This window comes from Pogoniulus pusillus, chromosome 26 (genome assembly GCF_015220805.1).
Source record: "Pogoniulus pusillus isolate bPogPus1 chromosome 26, bPogPus1.pri, whole genome shotgun sequence".
Lineage (NCBI taxonomy): Eukaryota > Metazoa > Chordata > Aves > Piciformes > Lybiidae > Pogoniulus > Pogoniulus pusillus.
This window is the reverse complement of record NC_087289.1, coordinates 354,669-374,702: the sequence shown is the minus strand read 5'-3', so window position 1 is coordinate 374,702 and position 20,034 is coordinate 354,669. Positions and strand designations below refer to the sequence as shown.

Sequence of the window (20,034 nt, the reverse complement as noted above, 5' to 3'; positions counted from 1 at the left end):
AGAAGGGTTTGCTAAGAAAGCATTAAGCAAGGCTCCCACAGAGCTTTCTGTGCAGCAGCCACCCTGGCTCCTTCCCTTGCCCCACCTCTGTACTCCCCTCTGCTCTCGTCCACCATTATGCCACCAGATCTGCCAGCTCCAACTGCAGACCCCTGGCAGTTGTTGTCTTTGCACCTGTCAGCTTCCTCCTGTCCAGCAGGGAAGAAGAGAAAAAGCCCCTCTGGCTTGAACTACCTGGACTAGTCTACCTGGGCTTCAGCAAAGCCTTTGACACCATCTGCCACAACAAGCTCCTGGCACAGCTGGCAGCTCATGGCTTGGACAGATTCACTCTGTGCTGGGTCAGGAACTGGCTGGATGGCAGAGCTCAGAGAGTGGTGCTGAATGGTGCCACATCCAGTGGGCAGATGGCACTAGTAGTGTTCCTCAGGGGTCAGTGCTGGGCTCAGTCCTGGTCAATATCTTTGTTGATGATCTGGAGCAGGGGATTGAGTCCAGCAGCAGTGAGTTTGCAGCTGACACCAAGCTAGGAGCAGCTGTGGATCTGTTGGAAGGTAGCAGAGCCCTGCAGAGGGACCTGGCCAGGCTGGATGGGTGGGCAGAGGCCAAGGGGATGAGACTGAACGAGGCCAAGTGCAGGGTTCTACACTTTGGCCACAACAACCCCAAGCAGCACTACAGGCTGGGGCCAGAGTGGCTGAGAGCAGGCAGGCAGAGAGGGCCCTGGGGGTGCTGGGAGAGAGGAGCTGCAGAGGAGGCAGCAGTGCCCAGGTGGGCAGCAGAGCCAATGGCATCCTGGGCTGGCTCAGGAGCAGTGTGGGCAGCAGGACAAGGGAGGTTCTTGTGCCCCTGTGCTCAGCACTGCTCAGGCCACACCTGGAGTGCTGTGTCCAGTTCTGGGCTCCTCCATTACAGATAGATGTTGAGGTGCTGGAAGGTGCCCAGAGCAGGGCAGCAAGGCTGGGGAGGGGCCTGGAGCACAGCCCTGTGAGGAGAGGCTGAGGGAGCTGGGGGTGTGCAGCCTGCAGCAGAGGAGGCTCAGGGCAGAGCTCATTGCTGTCTACCCGAAGGGAGGCTGTAGCCAGGTGGGGTTGGGCTCTGCTGCCAGGCACCCAGCAACAGAACAAGGGGACACAGTCTCAAGCTGTGCCAGGGCAGGTTCAGGCTGGATGTGAGGAGGAAGTTGTTGTCAGAGAGAGTGATTGGCATTGGAATGGGCTGCCCAGGGAGGTGGTGGAGTCTCTGTGGCTGGAGGTGTTCAAGCAAAGCCTGGATGAGGCACTTAGTGCCATGGTCTGGTTGACAGGCTAGGGCTGGGGGATAGGTTGCGCTGGATCATCTTGGAGGTCTCTTCCAACCTGGCTGATTCTATGAAACCAGAGATGAATTCATCAGGTCCCAGCAGGGCTGCATGAAAACATGGTGGGATGCCAGACAAGCTGCTCCCAAAAGAGACCCACACTGACTCCACTGGTAACTTCCCTCTCTGCTCTGCTCAGACCTCACCTGCAGCACTGCCTCCAGCTCTGGGAACCCAGCACAAGGGATGTGGAACTGCTGCAGAGGGTCCAGAGGAGGCCACCAAGATGCTGAGAGGCTGCAGAAGCTCTGCTGTGGGGCCAGCTGGGAGAGATGTGGCTGTGCAGCCTGGAGAAGGCTGCAGGCAGACCTCAGAGCAGCCTGCTAAGAGCTGAAGGGCTCCAATAGAGCTGGGGAGGGGCTTTGGAGAAGGGCTGGGAGTGCCAGGATGAGGGACAGTGGCTTAGGGCTGGGAGTGCCAGGATGAGGGACAGTGGCTTTGGGCTGGGAGAGGGGAGAGTGAGAGTGGAGATGAGGAAGAAATTGTTGAGAGTGTGGGTGGGGAGAGCCTGGCACAGGTTGCCCAGGGAGGCTGTGGCTGCCTCCTCCCTGGAGGTGTTGAAGGCCAGGTTGGGTGAGGCCTTGAGCAACTTGGGCTGGTGGGAGGTGTCCCTGGGCATGGCAGGGGTTTGAGCTGGGTGAGGTCTAAGGTCCCTTCCAACCCACCCCATTCCATGAACCTATGGATCTGCCTCCTGCCAGGGTGCTGCAGCAGAGGTGCTGGGGCAGAGTGCTCAGGAGAGCCAGAGGGCTGTGGCAGCACAGGGTACTAGCAGCTAGGGCTGTGTGGCACCAAGTGCTGGCCCTGCCCAGATGCATACCAGCCTTCAGAGACACTCGAGGCTGTGCTGCCCTCCCTCACTCCTTGCACAGCCACAGCCTGTGTCCCAACAGGTGTGGCCCAAGTGCTGCTTGCAGTGTGAAGCCAGAGCTCTGTGCCTGCCTAGTCACTGCCCTGGGCAAGCAGCATTTAAAAGCAGGGCACCTGGCAGAAGAGAAGGTGCCACACCTGTTGCAGAAGAAGCTGGAGTTGTATAACTAAAGAGGTCTGCACTTCTTGGCTGGCAACTTCCTCCTCTCACCACACCTACTGCTGGTGGCAGAAGAAAGGAGAGCAAACTCTTGCCCCAGACAGCAGACACCTGCCAGAGGCACTGGAGGTCCTCAAGTGCTTTAGCTGCACAAGTTTCACGTGGAAGTCCAGATGCTGAGCCTGTGCCTTGTGTTCATCTGCCTCTGGAATGGGGTGAGAGCAGGTAAGGAACAAAGGGTTTGTTGTAAAGGCTTTGGGGAACCAGAGCTAAAGGCTTCTCTTGCCATGCTGCAGTGCCAGGGATTTTGGGTTCTGTATGGAGCCTTCCTTTCTCTGTATCTCTGCCAGGAGTACATTAGGACAGCTTAAGTTGGGTGGGTGGTACTGACCTGCAGCAGAGAGTCTGGAGCAGAGAAGGCTCCAGGGAGACCTCAGAGCAGCCTGCCAGTACCTGAAGGGGCTATAAGCAGGCTGCACAGGGACTGGTCCCAAAGGGATGCAGGCACAGCACGAGGATAGCCACTCTGCCCCAAGGCTGTATTCTGAGGATGGCCTCCTGCTGTCACAGCAGCTTGGAGGAGAAGCTCAGTTCGAGACAGAAGCTGCTCAGCTCCCACAGGAGCAGCAGTGTAACAGGTGGCCACAGGCGCTGTGCTGGCAGAGCTCCTTGCCCAGGACACTGCTGTTGCCATCCCACTTTGCATGTTGGAAAACAGAAGAGAGGGAGAACAGTGAACTGCCTGAGCAGCCCTGGGTTCAAGTGCTCTGCCCATACCTCACGCTGCTGCTAATCACCCTGGTCATTCATCACCCCCTTCCCTTCCCCACCCCGAAGCACCGGTGGGGCTGGGAGGGAGCAGAAGGACAAGGTGTGGCACACACACACATAGAGCTGTAGAATCAGGCAGGGTTGGGAGGGACCACAAGGGTCATCTACTTCCAACCCCTCTGCCATGCCCAGGGACACCCTACCCTAGAGCAGGCTGCCCACAGCCTCAGCCAGCCTGGCCTCAAACACCTCCAGCCATGGGGCCTCAACCACCTCCCTGGGCAACCCCTGCCAGCCTCTCACCACTCTCATGGTGAAGAACTTCCTCCTCACCTCCAGGCTGAACCTACCCACCTCCAGCTGTGCTCCACATGCTGCTGCTGTCCACTCTGGGACCTTCTGCAATGATACCAAACACTGCAGCTTCTTCTCCAACCATTCCTGAGACCTTTCCAGGCAGGAACACAGTTTAATGGCCACAGTGATCTGACAGTTGGACTTGTTGATGTCAGAAACCTGTCCCAGTCCAAACAACACTGTCAGCCTATGAGTTCAGCAAGCCCAGGGCCATGCCAGGGCTGGAACTGGGCTAGTGGCACACTGGGCTAATGCCACAGGATCACAGAAAGGTTTGGGTTGGAAGAGACCTTAAAGATAATCCAGTTCCAACCAAGAGAGCCACCCAGGTCACCTCCACTCTTGCACGCCTGGCCCAGGGTCACGCTGCGCCTGGGACTGAGGCGTTACAGAGAGCACAGAATCCTGGAATGGCTCGAGTGGAAGAGCTCAGAGCTCATCTCCAGCCCCTGCCATGCCCAGGGGCACCTCTCAGCTGGACTCTGCTGTTCAAAGCCTCTCCCAGCCTGGCCTTCAACAACCCCAAGCAGGAGGCAGCCACAGCCTCCCTGGGCAGCCTGTGCCAGGCTCTCACCACCCTCACACTCAACAACTTCTTCCTCAGCTCCACTCTCCCCTGCTCTGCCTCAGCTCCAAACCATTGCCCTCGGCCTGGCTCAGACCCCCTCAGCACAAGTCCCTCTGCAGCCTTCCTGCAGGCTCCTTTCAGGCTCTGGCAGCAGCTCTGAGGTGCCCCTGGAGCCTTCTCCTCTGCAGGCTGCACCCCCCCAGCTCCCTCAGCCTGTGCTCACAGCAGAGCTGCTGCAGCCCTGGCAGCATCTGTGTGGCCTCCTCTGGCCTCTCTCCACAGCTCTGTGTCCTTCTCACGCTGGGGACAGCAGCACTGGAGGCAGGGTTGGAGGTGAGGTCTGAGCAGAGCCAAGGGGCACAATTCCCCTCTCCTGCCCTGCTGCCCACACTGCTCTGGCTGCAGCCAGCACCCAGCTGCCTGCTGGGCTGCAGGAGGCACTGCTGGCTGCGGGGGAGCTGCTCAGCACCAGCACCCCCAAGGCTCTTTCTCCAGGGCTGCTCCTAACCCACCCTGACCCCAGCCACCTTCAGCTCAGTGGCTTGGCTGATGGTCCACTTCCCACTGCTCCTGCTCCAGCACAGCCTGGCTGCAGGAAGGGCTCCATGGATCCCCAGTCTCTCTTTCTGAATTTATGGCAGCATTTAAACATGTCCTGTTGGACTGAACTGCAGCATCCTTTCAGCCTATTCACTTTTATTTCTAGAGCCCCCAGGGCTTCTGCAAAGTAATTAGCAGAACTATAGCAACTGAGCAGATTATTTTATGTGCTGGGCAGACAACATCTGTACAGCCTCATGCTGCTGATTTCCACAGGAGGAGGAAAGGCAAAGCTGCTCACAGGAACTGAGAGCTTCACCCTTTAGAAACTGCAGTCTGCAGAGGGCTGGAGAGTTGCTGGAGCACAATTAGCTCCCAGCTGCAGGCTTCTAAAGCCTCCCCAGCTCCACCACAGCGTTCCAGCAAAGATCAGGAAGATTCCTCTGGCAACTGCAGCCTGAACGAGTGCAGCCCAAGCTCTGTGTGTGTGAGACAGACACTTCTCTCCCACAAGGCCCTGCAGCAAGATTAAGGGGATCTGGGGGAAGAGGCTACAAAGCCTGGAGGGCCTTCCTAAGCACTGCCTGTCTGGAGACAGCTATTGCAGTCCATGCCATGCCCTGTCAAGAGGTGGTGTCGGACTCTGAAGACTCAGCTGGTGTTCTGCTGGCAAAGCAAAGGGCAAGTCAGGCTCTCAAGTGCCAGAGGGCATCCCAGCCAGCATCACTTGCACCCCATTCACTCACTTCAGCTGTGCCTAAAGCAGTACCAGGATCATAGCTCCTGCAGACCAAGAGTGTCCCATTTCACACTGGGAAGCAGCAGGCAGCATCTGCAGGTACAAATAGGGCAGTGAGCTGCCCCTCTTGGCTGCAGGCTGGGGGCACAAAGAAGCCATGAGCAGAGCTCTCTACCCTAAACCTGTCTGGGGTTAGGTACCCTAACTTGGCAGCTTCTTTGGCGCGTCTCTGGCAACAGTTGGCTCCTTTCTTCTGCCACCAAGAGCAGGTGTGCTGAAAGCAGGAGGCTCCCAGCCAAGTTAGGTTGCCAGCATCTGGGCAGCTCTCAGACCCGTGCAGGACCCACCCTGCACCCTGCTCATCAGGCCCTGACACCATCTTCACTAGCAGGACCTCTGGAGCGAGTCCCTGCCACTTCCCAGCTGCCAGCAGAAGGAGGCAGGGTGGTGCTGTCCCAGGGCATGCTGCTCAGGGCTCTGCTTGCTGTGCTGCTTCCAGCACGGCAAGAACTCCAGAGCTGCAGGGTAACTCCAGTCACAGAGATGGTGGAAAGGAGCAGCCCTGGCTCAGCCAGCTCTAGCAGTGCCTGTGCATGGCTGGCAGGCACAAAGGGCAAATGCATGGGTGCTGACCTGAGGCCTGCCCCTTGCGCTCTTTGCAGACCCTGGCAAGACTTGCCCTGCCTTCACAGTTCTGGGCTTTGGCAATGCTTTGATGGGCACAGACCTGAAGGTGAAGCTGCTTCTCTACACCAGGCAGAACTCCAACTGTGCTGAGGAGCTCAAGTCAGCAGCCTCCATGCACCTGGATGTGGCCAAGAAAACCACCTTCATCATCCACGGCTACCGGCTCACCGGCTCGGCCCCGCGCTGGCTGCCCGACCTGCTGCAGCTGCTGCTCTCTGCAGAGGACATGAACATCATCCTGGTGGACTGGAACCGGGGGGCAACCACCCTCAACTACAGCACTGCTTCCAGGAACTGCAGGAAGGTTGCTGAGACTCTGAAGAAGCTGATTGACGAAATGTTGGTGAGCTGGGCACAGTCCTCTGGGCTGAGGTGGGTAGGCATGGAGCAAGCTCAGAAGGGACAGGAGTCTGCAGCCAGGAGTGCAGCTCAGCTGGGATCCTCCTGGCTGGAGAGCAGCCCTGTGGAAAGGGGCCTGGGGGTCTTGGTGGGCACCAAGCTCAGCATGAGTGAGCAGGCAGTGGCAAGGGCACAGAAAGGCAGCAGGGCTGGGCCTCCAGACAGGCACTGGTGGTGCTCAGGCACTCTGTGCAGGGTGGAACACACCAGGGGAAGCCTGGGTAAAGCAGGGAGCTGCCTTTGCATTGCTCTGTGGGTACCTGTGATGCCCTTCCTGTGCCCAGATCAGTGACCATGACTGCTCTTGCACCTCAGATCAACGGAGCATCGCTTGGCTCCTTCCACATGATAGGAGTCAGCCTGGGAGCTCACATCGCTGGCTTCGTGGGGCAGCTGTTTGCTGGCGCGCTGGGAAGGATCACAGGTGAGCCTGGCAGTGCCCTCCCTGTGGGCACAGCTGCTGACAGCAAGTGGAGCCATGTCTCTGGCTTTGTTTGCAGGCCTGGACCCAGCAGGTCCCTTGTACAGAGGGAAGCCGCCCGGCGAGAGGCTGGACCCTACAGATGCCCAGTTCGTGGATGTCATCCACTCGGACACCGACGGTAGGTGGCAGCCTCCTGCCCACGCTGCCAGGAGCCCGCGCACTGCCTGCGGGCACGGCACAGCGCCGCGGCAGCCTGCGCCTCCGGCCCGCGGGACACAACTGCTGTGGGGGTGCTGCCAGCCTGTGCTGCCCACACTGCTGGGGACTCGACTGCTGTGGGGGTGCTGCCAGCCTGTGCTGCCCACACTGCTGGGGACACGACTGCTGTGGGGGTGCTGCCAGCCTGTGCTGCCCACACTGCTGGCAGCAGTCCCTCAGGAGCTGCTGTTCCTGTGCCTTTCAAGCCACACTGCTTTTCTATAGCAGCACAGCCTCCTGGCCTGGGAAGGACTTGGGCACTGGTACAGCAGTGCCCTGTCGGCAGCGCAGCTGCGGGCTCAGGCTGCCACCAAGCAGACAGCATCTCCACAGCAAGGCACACAGCCCAGCTCCCAGCGGCACATCAGCTACCCCCAGCCTCGGGGCTCCATGCTTCCACTCTCCATCCCACGTTCTGAGGGCTAGACCTTCCTCTGGGGCAAACCTGGCACCTCCCTCAGCCCTCTCCTGTCTGGTGCCCAGCACGTCTTCAACTCCTCCAGCCAGGCCAGCAGTGAGATGCAAACCTTCCCTCTGACCCACTGCATCCTGCCCCTGGCACTTGGCAGCCTCACCACATGGCTGCTCCTCACCTCCCACCTTGGTCTTCAGCAGTGCAGCAATATCCAGTGGCTGCCACTCCTTTTCCTCTCCTGCAGGCAGAGCCACGGGGCTAGTTTTGTGCACTCACACTCACAGGCTTATTATGGGCACTTGATGCCACTGCTAAAATGACACAGCTGGGCCACAGCCCTTTGGCCACCTGCCTGGAGAGATGAGTGCCACTGGTGCCCTGCATGGGCAGGCAGCTCCCAGCTAAGCAGCTCATAGTCTCTTCAGGCAGTTCCTTATGCTCCACAGAACGACAGAATGGGTTGGGTTGGAAGTGACCTCAAAACTCATCCAGCTCCAATCCCCTGCCATGCCCAGAGACCCCTCCCACCAGCCCAGGCTGCTCAAAGCCTCATCCAACCTGGTCCTGAACACCTCCAGGGTGGTTGTGGAGCACAGAGGCACAGAATGTGGTTGAAGAGCACATTTGGTGCTTCTGTGCTCCACAACCTCCCTGGGCAACTTGTGCCAGTGTCTCCCCACTTCCTTCTCCTGCATGCTGTGGTTTACCATCCCCTCACCCCTGCTGTGTCTTTCTGGCAGGGTTAGGCTACAGAGAAGCCCTGGGGCACATCGACTTCTACCCCAACGGTGGCGCTGACCAGCCTGGCTGTCCACTCACCCTATTCTCTGGTAATTCACTCTGCCTCCATCTGTACCAACGCTGGCAAAATGTTTGCAGCCAGAAGAGGAGAGAGCCAGAGAAAAATCACCACTGCTCAAACACCTGGAGGCCACGTTCTGGGCAAGCAGGAAAGCAATCTCCAGGCAGCACTGGGGCAGCGCGCTGGGGAGCAGTTCAGCTGAGCTGCAGCAGGCACAGCTCTGAGGCTGGGTTCTGCTGCTCTCAGTTACAGATGCAAATGGGTTAACTGCCCACGCAAAAAAGTCATCAGGCAGATTTGTGGTTATGTTTAGAACCCTCCCCAGGGATTGATTTTGCTGTGATTCCTTGGAACCTACACAGCCCCCAGGGACCAGCAGTGGCAAGAAGCTGTTCAGAAAGCAGGCTCAGGATGAATTGTGCCACATCCAATGGGCCTTAGCAGAGCCCAGCAGTGCAGCCTGGCAGGTAGAGCCCTAGTCTGGGATGCAAGAAAGCCTGACAGCAGAACTGGGTTTGTGAAAGCTGGGAGGGGAAGATGCCTTGCAGAAGGAAAGGCAACGATGGGAACTTACCCCTCAGCAGAGCCAAGAGAATGGAACCAGCCTGAAGCAGCAGCCCACAGAAACCACAGGGTGGGGTGGAAGGATCTCAGAGATTATCCATCCCCAAGCCCCTGCCATGCCCAGGGGCATCTCCCACCAGCCCAGGCTGCTCAAGGCCTCATTCAGCCTGGCCTTCAACACCTTCAGGGAGGCTGTGGAGCACAGAAGCACTCAATGTGGTCCACAACCTCCCTGGGCAACCTAAGCCAGTGTCTCACCACCCTCACTCTCAACAGTTTCTTCCTCCTCTCCACTCTCACTCTCCCCTCTCCCAGCCCAAAGCCACTGTCCCTCATCCTGGCACTCTCAGCCCTGTGGCAAAGTCCCTCCCCTGTGAGGCTTCACTCATTTTGCTGTTTTTTTGGTCATGGCTTTTAAACAAAATGTAAAGCCATGAGCCCCCCAAAAAGGAAGCAGTATTCAGTTGTTACTCCTGAGCTGAGAGAGAGAAAAGCTGAGACAGAGTTAAGAGTGGAGGTCAGGAGGAAACTGCTGGCTGAAGGCCGAGGGCTGCTCAGAGCATTTCTCCCCTCTGCACCACACAGGGCTGCAGTACTTCAAATGTGACCACCAGAGATCTGTCTTCCTCTTCATGGCATCCCTGAGACAGAGCTGCAACATCACTGCCTACCCCTGTGACTCCTACAGGAACTACAGGAATGCCAAGTGCACCAGCTGCCAAGCCTTCTGGCCTTTGCCATGCCCCATCCTAGGTAAGGCTCCGTGGAAGGGAATGTGTCCTGGAGAGACCTCTCCAACAGCTTCAGCCTGGCTGGACCCTGGGCTCTGACAGATGCTTGCTAAAGGGCTTGTGGAAAAAAGCTGTGAGAAAAAGGGTCTGGCAGTGCTGGGGACACCAGGCTGCCCAGGAGCCAGCAAGGTGCCCTCCTAGCCAAGAAGGCCAAGGGCATCCCAGGGTGCATAGGCTGTGGCCAGCCAGGCAAGGGAGGCTCTGCTGCCCTCTGCTCTGCCCTGCTGGGGCCTCACCTGCACTGCTGTGCCCAGGTCTGGGCTCCTCAGCTCAAGAAGGAGAAAGAACTGCTGGGGAGAGTCCAGCACAGGGCACTGAGCTGCTGAGGGCACTGGAACAGCTCCGACCTGAGAAGAGGCTGAGGGCTGGGGCTGGTTGGCCTGGGGGGCAGGAGGCTGAGGGGGAGCTCATTGCTGCTTACAAATGTCTGAGGAGTGGGTGTCAAGGCCAGGCTCAAGACCTGACCTGCAGGGCTGGGGCCAGCTTTGGCCTGAAGTCACAGAAACAATGACTTAAAGTGCTTTGGTTGCAGAGAGTGAAGGCCAAGGCCGTGTTCTTGCTACAACAGAAACATTCAGCACCACAAAGGCTCCTGAGTCTGACAGAGATGGCAGAGAGGCTGAACAAAGCCTGTGCTGGGCTCTGTGCAGCTGTGCCACGGAGGAGTCCCCAGCCTGGGCAGGACAGTCCAGAGAGGTTGATGCTAAACCTGACACTTGCAGAAATGAAGGTCCAAGGCTGAGGGAATAATTTCCATTCTGCAAAGCAAAATGAAATCCTTACTGACCATGGGTGCCAGATGTGGGAAAAGATCAGCCTTAAATGAAGTGCTGCACAGAAAGCAGGCATGGGCAGTGCCAGCCCAGCAGGCCAGGGGCAGCCTGGGCTGCATCCAAAGCAGTGTGGGCAGAGATGGAGAGAGGGGATCCTGCCCCTCTGCTCTGGGCAGACCTGACCTGGAGGGCTGGGGCCAGCTTTGGGAACCCAGCACCAAAGAGACCTGGAGCTGCTGGAGAGGGTCCAGAGAAAGCCACCAAGATGATGAGAGATGGAGAACCTCTGCTGTGGAGACAGGCTGAGGCAGCTGGGTCTGTTCAGCCTGGAGAGAAGGCTCCAGGCAGAGCTCAGAGCAGCCTGGCAGTGCCTGCAGGGGCTACAAGCAGCCTGCAGAGGGACTGTGCCCAAAGCCTGCAGGGACAGGACGAGGGCAGTGGTTTGAGATGAGAGCAGAGCAGACTGAGATTGGCTGTGAGAAACAAGTTCTGCACCGGGAGGCTGCTGGAAGCCTGCCACAGGCTGCCCAGGGAGCTGGCTGAGGCTCCATGCCTGGAGCTCTTCAGGGTGAGGCTGGAGAAGGCTGTGAGCAAGCTGCCCTGGTGCAGGATGCCCCTGCTGAGTGCAGGGCTTGGGCTGGAGGAGCTTTGGAGGTCCCTTCCAGCCCACCCCAACCTGTACTCAGACACTGAGCTGGCTACAGTAGTCTGGAGCAGGTGGCAGCAGTGCCCTGCAGCTGGCAAGCCAAAAGCCATTTACAGCTCTTGCTTTGGTGCCTCTTCAGCACTACCTGTGCAGTAAGGCTCTGTTCATTTCCCACCTGCCCTCTCCAGGTTACCATGCCCACGAGTGGAAAAGCTCTCTAACCCAGCAGAGCCAGCCAGTGCCAAGCATGTTTTTTGACACGGGAGACCAAGAGCCATTTTGCAGTAAGTGCCTCAGATTTCTGAGCTGGTTTTTGTGCACTGCCTCCTTCAGCACCAGCCAAGCAGAGGTGCTTCCAGCATCTCAGAAGCCAAGCCAAGGGCTGCAGGATAGAACTGTGTCCATCTTCAGGCATACCCATTCCATTCCCTCCCTGCACTGATGCCTGGTGCTGTCAATGCTCACCAGATGTGCCAGCACAGGCTCCTCTGCCTGGCAAGGTTTGTGGAGGACATGCCCATTAAGCAGGCAGTTCCCAAAGCCTGTTTCAGAACAAGACTCCATCTTTGGCCGCTGAAGGTGTGTGTGATCATAAAGACTCAGAGATGAACAGCTGGAGAAGCTACCTTGGGCCAAAGGCAGAGATACAGGGAAAGGGCTGAGGCAAGGGGCAGCTGGTGTGGAAAGGCTTCACTCTTCTGACCAAGGCCAGGTGCCAGAGCTTGAACTTGTCACATCCACCCCAGGAAAGCTCCAGGCTGGAAAGTGCCCAGCAGAGAAAGACATGAGGGTGCTGGGTGTCAGCAGCTGGAGATGAGCCAGGGGGCGCCCAGGTGGGCAAGAAGGGCACCAGCAGCCTGGCCTGGATCAGCACTGGTGTGGGCAGCAGGAGCAGGTCAGGGATTGTCCTCCTGGGCTGGGCACTGCTGAGGCCACAGCTTGAGTGCTGGGTTCATTTCTGGGCCCCTCACTGCCAGAAGGACACTGAGGAGCTGGAGCAGGTCCAGAGAAGGGCAGCAAAGGTGGGGAAGAGTCAAGAGAACAGGGCTGGGGAGGAGTTTAGTGGGCATGGTGGTGTTGGTTGACAGTTGGACTTCATGATCTCAGAGGTCTCTTCCAGCCTGAATACAGCAGTGACTCTGTGGTGCCCAGTACAGGAGGCTGGCAGGGGTTGTGCCCGAGCTGCAGTGCTGGTCAGCAGCTACAGACCAAAGAAGAGAGGACTCTGTTCTGTGGCAGAGCAGAGCAGGGGAAGATGCGGAGGGCAGAAGGGCAGGGGGTCAGAGGGGACAGGGGCAAGGAAAGGCAATCTGAGAATGGATGGGGAAAGACAATGTGCTAAAAGCTGCACACAGAAACCCTCCTGCATGCCAGCTGTGTGACCCTTGCTGCTGTGCTTGCCCAGCACAGTCTCTGCAAGGAAGATGGCAAGTGGGAGAGAGACAGAGAGAGGCCTCGTGAAGTGGAGCTGAACACTGTGTCAGATGAGCCAAGAGGGACAGATGGGAGCTGCAGGTCAAGGTCAGGCAGGCACACGGCTGGGCTGGAGGCAGACCACACGTGCCCACGTGTGCCCACACCTGCTTTCCTCTCACTTCAGTTTACCACTACCTGCTGGATGTTACCACCTGGAACAAGGACCCCCGAAGAGGCACCCTCAGCATCACGTTAGCTGATGGCACCGGGCAGAAGGCAGAGTCTAGAGTGAACCCGTGAGTGCCACCAGGCTGGGCACACAAGCATCAGCTGGCACAGCCCGGGGGCAGGCAGAACAGCCTGCTGTGGCTGCACGGTCACAGCACGGCAGTGGCTGGAAGGCACCTCTGGAGATCACCGTGGGGGTGACAGAGCCCTGGAGCAGGCTGCCCAGGGCAGGTGTGGAGTCACCCTCTCTGGAGACATTCAAACCCTGCCTTGATGGGTTCCTGTGTTCCTGTCCTCCCTGTGAGGGGACCTGATCAATGTCTTTAAGTGTCTGAGTACCCCCAGGCCCCTCTCCAAGTTGTGACCCAGGTGCAGGACCCTTGGCCTTGCTGCCCCTCATCCAGTCAGCCTTGGCCCACGGTGCTCTGCTGTCCAGAGGCCGCTCGAGGCTCCCTGCCCTCCAGCACAGCCACCCACCTGGGGCTGCCTCGATGCCCTCAGTGCAAAGGGGCTGAGACCTGAAGCCACCACAGCCCCTGCCTGTCAGCCAGACCCCTGCTGAGCTCAGGCCTGCTGCCCCAGCAGTGTCTGACCTCACACTGACCGCACTGCCAGGGGTGCTGCTCCCTCTGACACCTCTGCTTTGTCCCCAGGGAAGCTGCAGCCTTCCAGCAGTACAACCAAATCACTTTGCTGCTTGGATTCGACCAGGACATTTCAAGGGTGGAGAGAATCTCTTTGACCTTCACCACAGGCTCTGTCATTGGCCCCAGGTTCAAACTCAGGATTCTGCAGCTGAGGCTCCGCTCCCTGACAAACCCTGACAGGTGAGCAGAGCTTCGCTAACCCTTTCTGCTGCTGCAGGCTGGGCAGCCACAAATGCACCTCCCAGATTCCTGCCCCAGCCCAGCCCGTCCAGAACAAGTGGATTTATTCCACATGCAGCAATTCTTCTACACCTATCACAGAGGCACAGAATGGCTCAGGCTGGAAGGGAGCTCAGAGCTCATCTCCCCCAAGCTCCCCACTATGCCCAGAGACACCTCTCAGTTGGATTCAGCTGCTCAGGGCCTCACCCAGCCTGGCCTTCAACAACCCCAAGAAGGAGGCAGCCACAGCCTCCCTGGGCAGCCTGTGCCAGGCTCTCACCACCCTCACACTCAACTTCTTCCTCAGCTCCAAACCATTGCCCTTGGCCTGGCTCAGACGCCCTCAGCACAAGTTCCTCTGCAGCCCTCCTGCAGGAGCCCTTCAGGCCCTGGCAGCAGCTCTGAGGTGCCCCTGGAGCCTTCTCCTCTGCAGGCTGCACCCCCCCAGCTCCCTCAGCCTGTGCTCACAGCAGAACTGCTGCAGCCCTGGCAGCATCTGTGTGGCCTCCTCTGGAGCCGCTCCAACTGTTCCCTGCCCTTTGTGGGACACCAGAACTGGAGGCAGGATTCTCAAGCATGAACTCCCCACGTGCATGCCCACACTGCTTGAGCACAGAGGCTGCACTGAGGACATCTCCTTAGTGGTCTGACCTTCAACCCTCTGGTCAGGAGGATGACCTCTGAGGAGCTGCCTATGCCTGAACTCTGGGCAGATGCCCAGCTCCAAAGACACCTTCTGTGTCCCAGTTAATTTGTATGTCCAGTCAAGCAGAGAGATGAATTTATCCCTGGAATTCCAGTAACTAGGAAGCTGGTGGCCACTATGCTTTAAAGCCTGACTCCTGCCCACAGCACTGCGAGGTACCCAGCAGGTACCTGCTGAGCAGACTCCTACAGACGCCTCAGCCACTTTGCTCTGTCTCTGTGCTCTTACCCTTGAGCTGAATTTGGGGAACCCCAGGACATGCATTTCCAGGGTGCCTCTGGATCCCTGCCTGAGCTCAGCAAGGATTAGTTTGTGTGCAAGGACTGTGTGGACACCACAGCATGGCAGGGGATAGAAGGGATCTCTGGAGATCCTCCAGTCCAACCTCCCCTACCAGAGCAGAGTCACCCAGGGCAGGGCTCACAGGAACATGGCCAGGTGGGCCTCAAAGGGCTCCAGACATCAGACTCCACAACCTCTCTGGGCAGCCTGCTCCAGGGTTCTGCCACCCTCACAGCACAGAAGTTCCTCCTCATGTTTAGATGGAGCCTCCCATGATCAGGTTTGTGCCTACTGCCTCTTGTCCTGTCATTGGGCACCGAGTCTGGCTCCATGCTGCTGACACTGGCCCACATCAAGCCACACCATACTCTAACTCGGGGTTAAGGCAGGGACCGCAGGGCAGAGCGAGAAGGGTGAAGCAGACCAGAGGGCAGAGGTGCAGGACACGTCTCTCTGCACTTTGTGCAGCTCTGCTACCCTTATCTGAGTCTCATAACAAGGCAAGGTTGTGTACATCCACCAGGCAAAGTCCTTCTGCAGGCCCTCCTTGCTGACACTGCCTTCCCCATGTCCCACCACTGCACAGCCACTTCCAGCCACACCGTTCACTCCTTCCCAAAGCAGATGCCAATGCCCAAACATTTCCTCAGAGGCTGTCCAGTTCCCAGGGAGGAGCTGCCACAGGCTGTGGGGGCAGTTTCATGCCTATTTTATCACCATTAAGTCACCAGGCTTAGGGTAGAGCTCATTGCTGTCTGCAGCTGCCTGCAGGGAGGCTGTAGCCAGGTGGGGCTGGGCTCTGCTGCCAGGCAACCAGCACCAGAACAAGGGGACACAGTCTCAAGCTGTGCCAGGGCACAGGTTCAGGCTGGATGTTAGGAGGAAGCTGTTGGCAAAGAGAGTGATTGGCATTGGAATGGGCTGCCCAGGGAGGTGGTGGAGTGGCTGTGGCTGGAGGTGTTGCAGCCAAGCCTGGCTGGGGCACTTAGTGCCATGGTCTGGTTGGTTGGGCAGGGCTGGGTGCTAGGTTGGGCTGGGTGAGCTTGGAGCTCTCTGCCAGCCTGGTTGGTTCTGTGGTTCTATGGTGTCCTGCCTCACTCATGCCCCGTGCCAGGGCTAACGTTCGAGTGGCCCCAGGTGACAGGCTAAGCCCTGCCTGTGCCTCAGCTCGCCTGGCTCCAAGCCAGCCCAGCGCCGGGTCCAGCTCGCAGGGGCAGCACAGCCCCACACGCTGACCCCGGGGAACGGGCAGGGGCGGGCAGGGGAGCCGGCAGGAGCAGCCGGTGGGGCGGACACCGCAGTGCCGGTGCGGCGTGAGGCCGAGCTGCCGTGGCCTCTGCAGCCAATGCCTGCCTGCTGGCTGGGCTCGGCGGCTTGCTTCCACTAGCCCTGCGCTCCAGGGGTCCCTGCTTTAGCAGAGGGGTTGGGACAGACGATTCCCGGAGGCCCCTCCCCGGCCGCACCGCTCCGGCTCGGTGCGACCTCGGTGAGGCTCCGGGTGGCTCCCCGCCGGCGCCGCCTGCAGCGGCCGTGAGCGCTGCCCGGGGCCGGCCCCGGGGAGGTCACTTTGTCACTGCTGCTGCCGGACCCTCCGCAGGCCCCAGCTGTGCAGGTACGACCTCGTCCTGAAGGAGAACGCCCAGAGAACCTTCAAGCCCATCCCGTGCCGGAGCGGGAGCTAAGGCCCGGACGTGTCACCGGCGAGCGGTGCCTGGAGGCGCTGGACCGGACGCGCTGCCAGCCGTGCGGGGACTCACCTGGAGGCCTCCCTGCAGCTGCTGCAGAGCAGGCAGGGGCTGCACACGGGGCTGTGCTGGTGGCAAACAAATAACCGCGCTGACGGGTTCTGAACGCAGCTCTGCGGCCGAGTCCGTCCCTACCCGAGGCAGGGCAGGATCCCGCCGAGCCCTCACGGGCACGGTGCCCCCCGAGGCGCGGAAGTGCCCCGGGCGCTGCCCGCGCAGCTCCTCCCGGCCGCCCCGCCCCGCGCCTGCGCGTCCCGCCGGGCTGCGGTGGGGCGGCAGCGGCTGTGCCCGGGCTGCGGTGCCCGTCGCGGGATGTGGCGGCGGCTGCCCGGGCTGCTGTTCGTCTTTGCGGCCTCCACGGCCGCGCTCTGGCTGCTGTCGGCCCGGCTGAGCGCGGGGCAGGCGCGCAGGTGGGTGCGGGAGCGGAGCGGGGCGGGCGCGGCGCCGGGGGGGCGAGGCGGGCCGGTGCTCCGGTGTCTCCTGCCGGCTCCGCTCCTCCCGCAGGCCGCTGCGGTTCCCGTCGGACCTGGAGGAGCTCCGGGAGCTGGCCGAGGCGCTGCGAGACTACGAGCGGCAGCACCGGGGCACGGCGCTGACCCTGTTCTGCGCCGCCTACCTCTACAAGCAGAGCTTCGCCATCCCCGGCTCCAGCCTCCTGGTACGCGCGGCTGCAGGGCGCCGGCAGGGCCGCCCAGGGTGCAGGGCGGGCGGCGGTGCCAACCCCTCGGAGGGGCCCTTTGCCCCCAGTGCTGGGCCAAGTGCTGCTTTCCGGGACAAGGCGCAAGGGCAGCGCCTTGCGAGGTGGGCCCGGGCGGCGTCGGCAGCAGGCGCAGCTGCCCCGGGGGCGCCGGAGCCACCCGGGCTGGAGGGACTCGGCGGTGTTGCCGAGCGCTCACCCGGCTCCGTGTCCTGGCAGAACGTCCTGGCGGGAGCACTCTTCGGGCCGTGGACGGGGCTGGTGCTGTGTTCGGCCCTTACCTCCGTGGGAGCCACCTTCTGCTACCTGCTGTCGGACACCTTTGGGAAGCAGCTCATTGTCTTCTACTTCCCTGACAAAGTGACTCTGCTGCAGAGGAAGGTAAGAAAAGGCTGGGTCCTGCAGACACCCGGAACGCCCCTGCCGAGGCTGCCTCTTTCACTGATCCTTTAGGTGATTAGTAAAAAAGTGCATGTAGGAAGTGTATCAGGTCACTTAGGGGCCTTTGACACGACCTAGGAGGAGACTGCTCTCTTGGGAGCAAGGCTGTTTGCCATGGGGGTGTGTAGAAGCTCCCAGGGGAAATCAGCAGTGAGATGCTGTGACGGGGAACCCCTGTGCTCCAGAACTGCCTCGCCTAGCTTCTGCTGCATGGTGCAGCTGGTCCTGACTTCCCCATCTCTCGTGCAGGTTAGATCCCATTTTCACCACTTGCAGGAAGGGGCTGGCTCCCATCCAGGCTTAAAGTTGCTGCTTCTCAGCAGTTCTGGACTGTGAGTTGCAGCACGCTGGAAGGAAACTCAGTGCCACGGACACTGCTGTTGCTGCCGTCTGAAGGACACACATAACTTGCAACACTTCCCTTGGCAGGTAGAAGAGAACAGGAGCTGCTTGTTTTTCTTCTTGTTGTTCCTGAGGCTGTTCCCCATGACACCAAACTGGTTCCTGAATCTCTCAGCTCCCATTTTAAACATCCCTCTGTCCCAGTTCTTCCTCTCCGTTCTCATCGGTAAGGCCTGGGGACGCTGCCTGAGGGGCAGCTCGACCTTGCCTCATCCACAGCCCTGGCTAGCAGCCACCTTGAGCTGGGGAGGAGCAGAGGTGCAGCTGTGACTCTGCCCCACTGAGCCGTTTGCCTTCCTGCTGCCCTTGCAGTAGGAGACCTCAGAGCACTTCTCAGTCTGTGAACATCACCCACAGAGCAGTTTCAGCTCCCTCCTCTCCCCTGTGAACGCAGACTCCTCTGCCTGGCCTTGGGCCAGGATCTATTTGAGCTGGGGGAGGGAATTGATGGAATCCCAGAATGAGATGGGTTGGAAAGAACCTTAAAGCTCATCCAGCTCCACCCCCCTGCCATGCTCAGGGACACCTCCCACCAGCCCAGATTGCTCAAAGTCTCATCCAACCTGGCTTTCAACACCTCCAGAGTGGGGTCAGCCACACCTACCTGGGCAACCTGTGCCAGTGTCTCCCCACCCTTATGCTGTTTTTGCTCTGGTCCTTTCAGGTCTCACACCGTACAACTTCATCTGCGTGCAGACAGGAGCCATTCTGTCTCAGATCACCTCTTTGGATGCCATTTTCTCCTGGGACACACTGCTGAAGCTGCTGGCAATGGCCACAGCAGCACTGATCCCAGGGACCCTCATCAAGAAGTACAGCAAGCAACACTTGAAGCTGGATGGGGGCCAGCACACTCCAGTGCTCAACGGCAAAAAGAGCTTCTGAAGGCTCAGGTGCCCCAGCTGCCGGGGGACTGCCTCACAAAAGCTGCAGCTCTCTGTTCCTGAGGGTTGTACTCTGCATGCTTTGTGCCACCATGGACCAATGGCAGAGGCAGTTTCTAATCATTCTTCTCGTCTGAGAGGTGTGAGGGTCTCTACTGTGCATGTCTGCACCCAGAGTGCCATACAGCCTTTGTCAGCACTTCAGCTCCTCTGCCTCCTTCCTTTGCCTGTGTCTCCAGAGTGCCACACTGCAGCTATGTCAGCAGTGGGGAAAAGAAAACCACCAGGACTAGGAGCATCCCACGACAGAGGCAAATCTGAACTCTTCATTCCTCCCAGCTCTTGAAGGCAAACCTGAACCTTTTAGTCTCACCAGCTCTTGAAGACAGGGGCCAAGCACTGCCCTGGGCTCCCAGCTGGTCTCCGTGGTGGCTGAGGTGGCAGCAGATGGCTGCTGCCTGCTCTGAGCAGGGTCTGCTGGGGTCCTGCCCAGCCTCATCCCTTGACACCAAGGAGTGCACAGCACAGGGGCTGTCTGTTCCTCATGGCTGCTCTAGAGCAGCATTTCCCAGCTGCAGCCAGGCCCTGCTCCCTCCTCCCTCTCTCCCCTCAAACCCACCCTTACTTAGCATTTCTGGCCTTCTTTTGTGAGGTGCAGTAGTACAAGTACAAAGTGGAGCAGAATTGCATTTGAGGGGCCCTGCTCCTCCCTCTTTATTATGAGGCTGCTGAAACACTGCAACAGGATGCCTGGGGAGGTGGTTGAGGCCCCATCTGTGTCAGGCTTGACAGGGCACTGGGCAGCCTGCTCTAGTGGAGAGTGTCCCTGCTGAGTGCAGAGGGCTTGGACGGGGTGACCCTGGGAGGTCCCTTCCAACCCAGCCCGTTCTGTGATTCTGTAGGAGATGGCAGAGCTGTAGCAGAGCTGCCCCTGTCCTTCACACTCAGGCAGTGCACCCTGCAGCAGACTCATTCAGGAGGTGGGAAAGAGCTCCCTGCAAGCATCTGTCACCTCAGAGAAGGCTCCTGAGGCCTGCCAGGGGCTGCAGCTCCCCACAGGCTAAAGGGAAGACCCAAACCAAAACAGTGTGGATGTGCCTGGCTGGAAGGGATTTGTCCTCGAGAGGCTCCTTAATCCTCTCTACTCTTCTATGAACCAGGAGGTTTCTAAGTAAGCAGGGAGGCTCTGTCCCCCTGGCTGGACAGAGATGATGCCACTGTGCTCCGTGTTGGTGCTTGC

General features: G+C 59.4%; 3 protein-coding genes across 5 annotated transcripts in view; 2 read left to right on the top strand and 1 right to left on the bottom strand.

Moving 5' to 3' along the window:
• CEP63 (centrosomal protein 63) overlaps positions 1–16,600 on the bottom strand; it is a 39,562-nt gene extending 22,962 nt beyond the window's left edge. Inside the window, exon 1 of one of the 2 annotated variants that reach the window (XM_064165614.1) lies at positions 16,383–16,600. The gene's annotated coding sequence lies outside the window, so the exon portion shown is untranslated. The remainder of the gene's footprint in view (positions 1–16,382) is intronic. The other variant, XM_064165619.1, reaches the window with a different exon arrangement.
• On the top strand, positions 2,564–16,423 carry LIPH (lipase H). The gene is made up of 10 exons (XM_064165620.1): positions 2,564–2,615; positions 6,028–6,395; positions 6,767–6,875; positions 6,952–7,053; positions 8,289–8,378; positions 9,500–9,667; positions 11,313–11,408; positions 12,725–12,836; positions 13,422–13,595; positions 16,223–16,423. The coding sequence occupies exons 1-10, from the start codon at positions 2,564–2,566 to the stop codon at positions 16,305–16,307; spliced, it is 1,356 nt and encodes a 451-aa protein (XP_064021690.1). The 3' UTR covers positions 16,308–16,423.
• Positions 16,601–16,626: 26 nt separating the features above from the next.
• On the top strand, positions 16,627–18,998 carry TMEM41A (transmembrane protein 41A). 2 transcript variants are annotated; one of them, XM_064165621.1, is made up of 5 exons: positions 16,627–16,780; positions 16,875–17,028; positions 17,287–17,448; positions 17,938–18,076; positions 18,575–18,998. In XM_064165621.1, the coding sequence occupies exons 1-5, from the start codon at positions 16,683–16,685 to the stop codon at positions 18,793–18,795; spliced, it is 774 nt and encodes a 257-aa protein (XP_064021691.1). In that variant the 5' UTR covers positions 16,627–16,682; the 3' UTR covers positions 18,796–18,998. The 2 variants fall into 2 exon arrangements, with proteins under 2 accessions (XP_064021691.1, XP_064021692.1); XM_064165622.1 differs by lacking the exon at positions 17,938–18,076 and having other exon boundaries at positions 18,575–18,756.
• Positions 18,999–20,034: the final 1,036 nt, after the last annotated feature.

Bases quoted from the DNA above. Each gene is read 5' to 3' on its own strand.
- LIPH (XM_064165620.1), top strand. From the start codon at position 2,564: ATGCTGAGCCTGTGCCTTGTGTTCATCTGCCTCTGGAATGGGGTGAGA. The intron at 6,396-6,766 runs GTGAGCTGGGCA...CTTGCACCTCAG, and splicing joins AGCTGATTGACGAAATGTTG to ATCAACGGAGCATCGCTTGG. The intron at 13,596-16,222 runs GTGAGCAGAGCT...GACCCTCCGCAG, and splicing joins TCCCTGACAAACCCTGACAG to GCCCCAGCTGTGCAGGTACG.
- TMEM41A (XM_064165621.1), top strand. From the start codon at position 16,683: ATGTGGCGGCGGCTGCCCGGGCTGCTGTTCGTCTTTGCGGCCTCCACG. The intron at 17,449-17,937 runs GTAAGAAAAGGC...TTCCCTTGGCAG, and splicing joins TGACTCTGCTGCAGAGGAAG to GTAGAAGAGAACAGGAGCTG. The intron at 18,077-18,574 runs GTAAGGCCTGGG...TGGTCCTTTCAG, and splicing joins CTTCCTCTCCGTTCTCATCG to GTCTCACACCGTACAACTTC.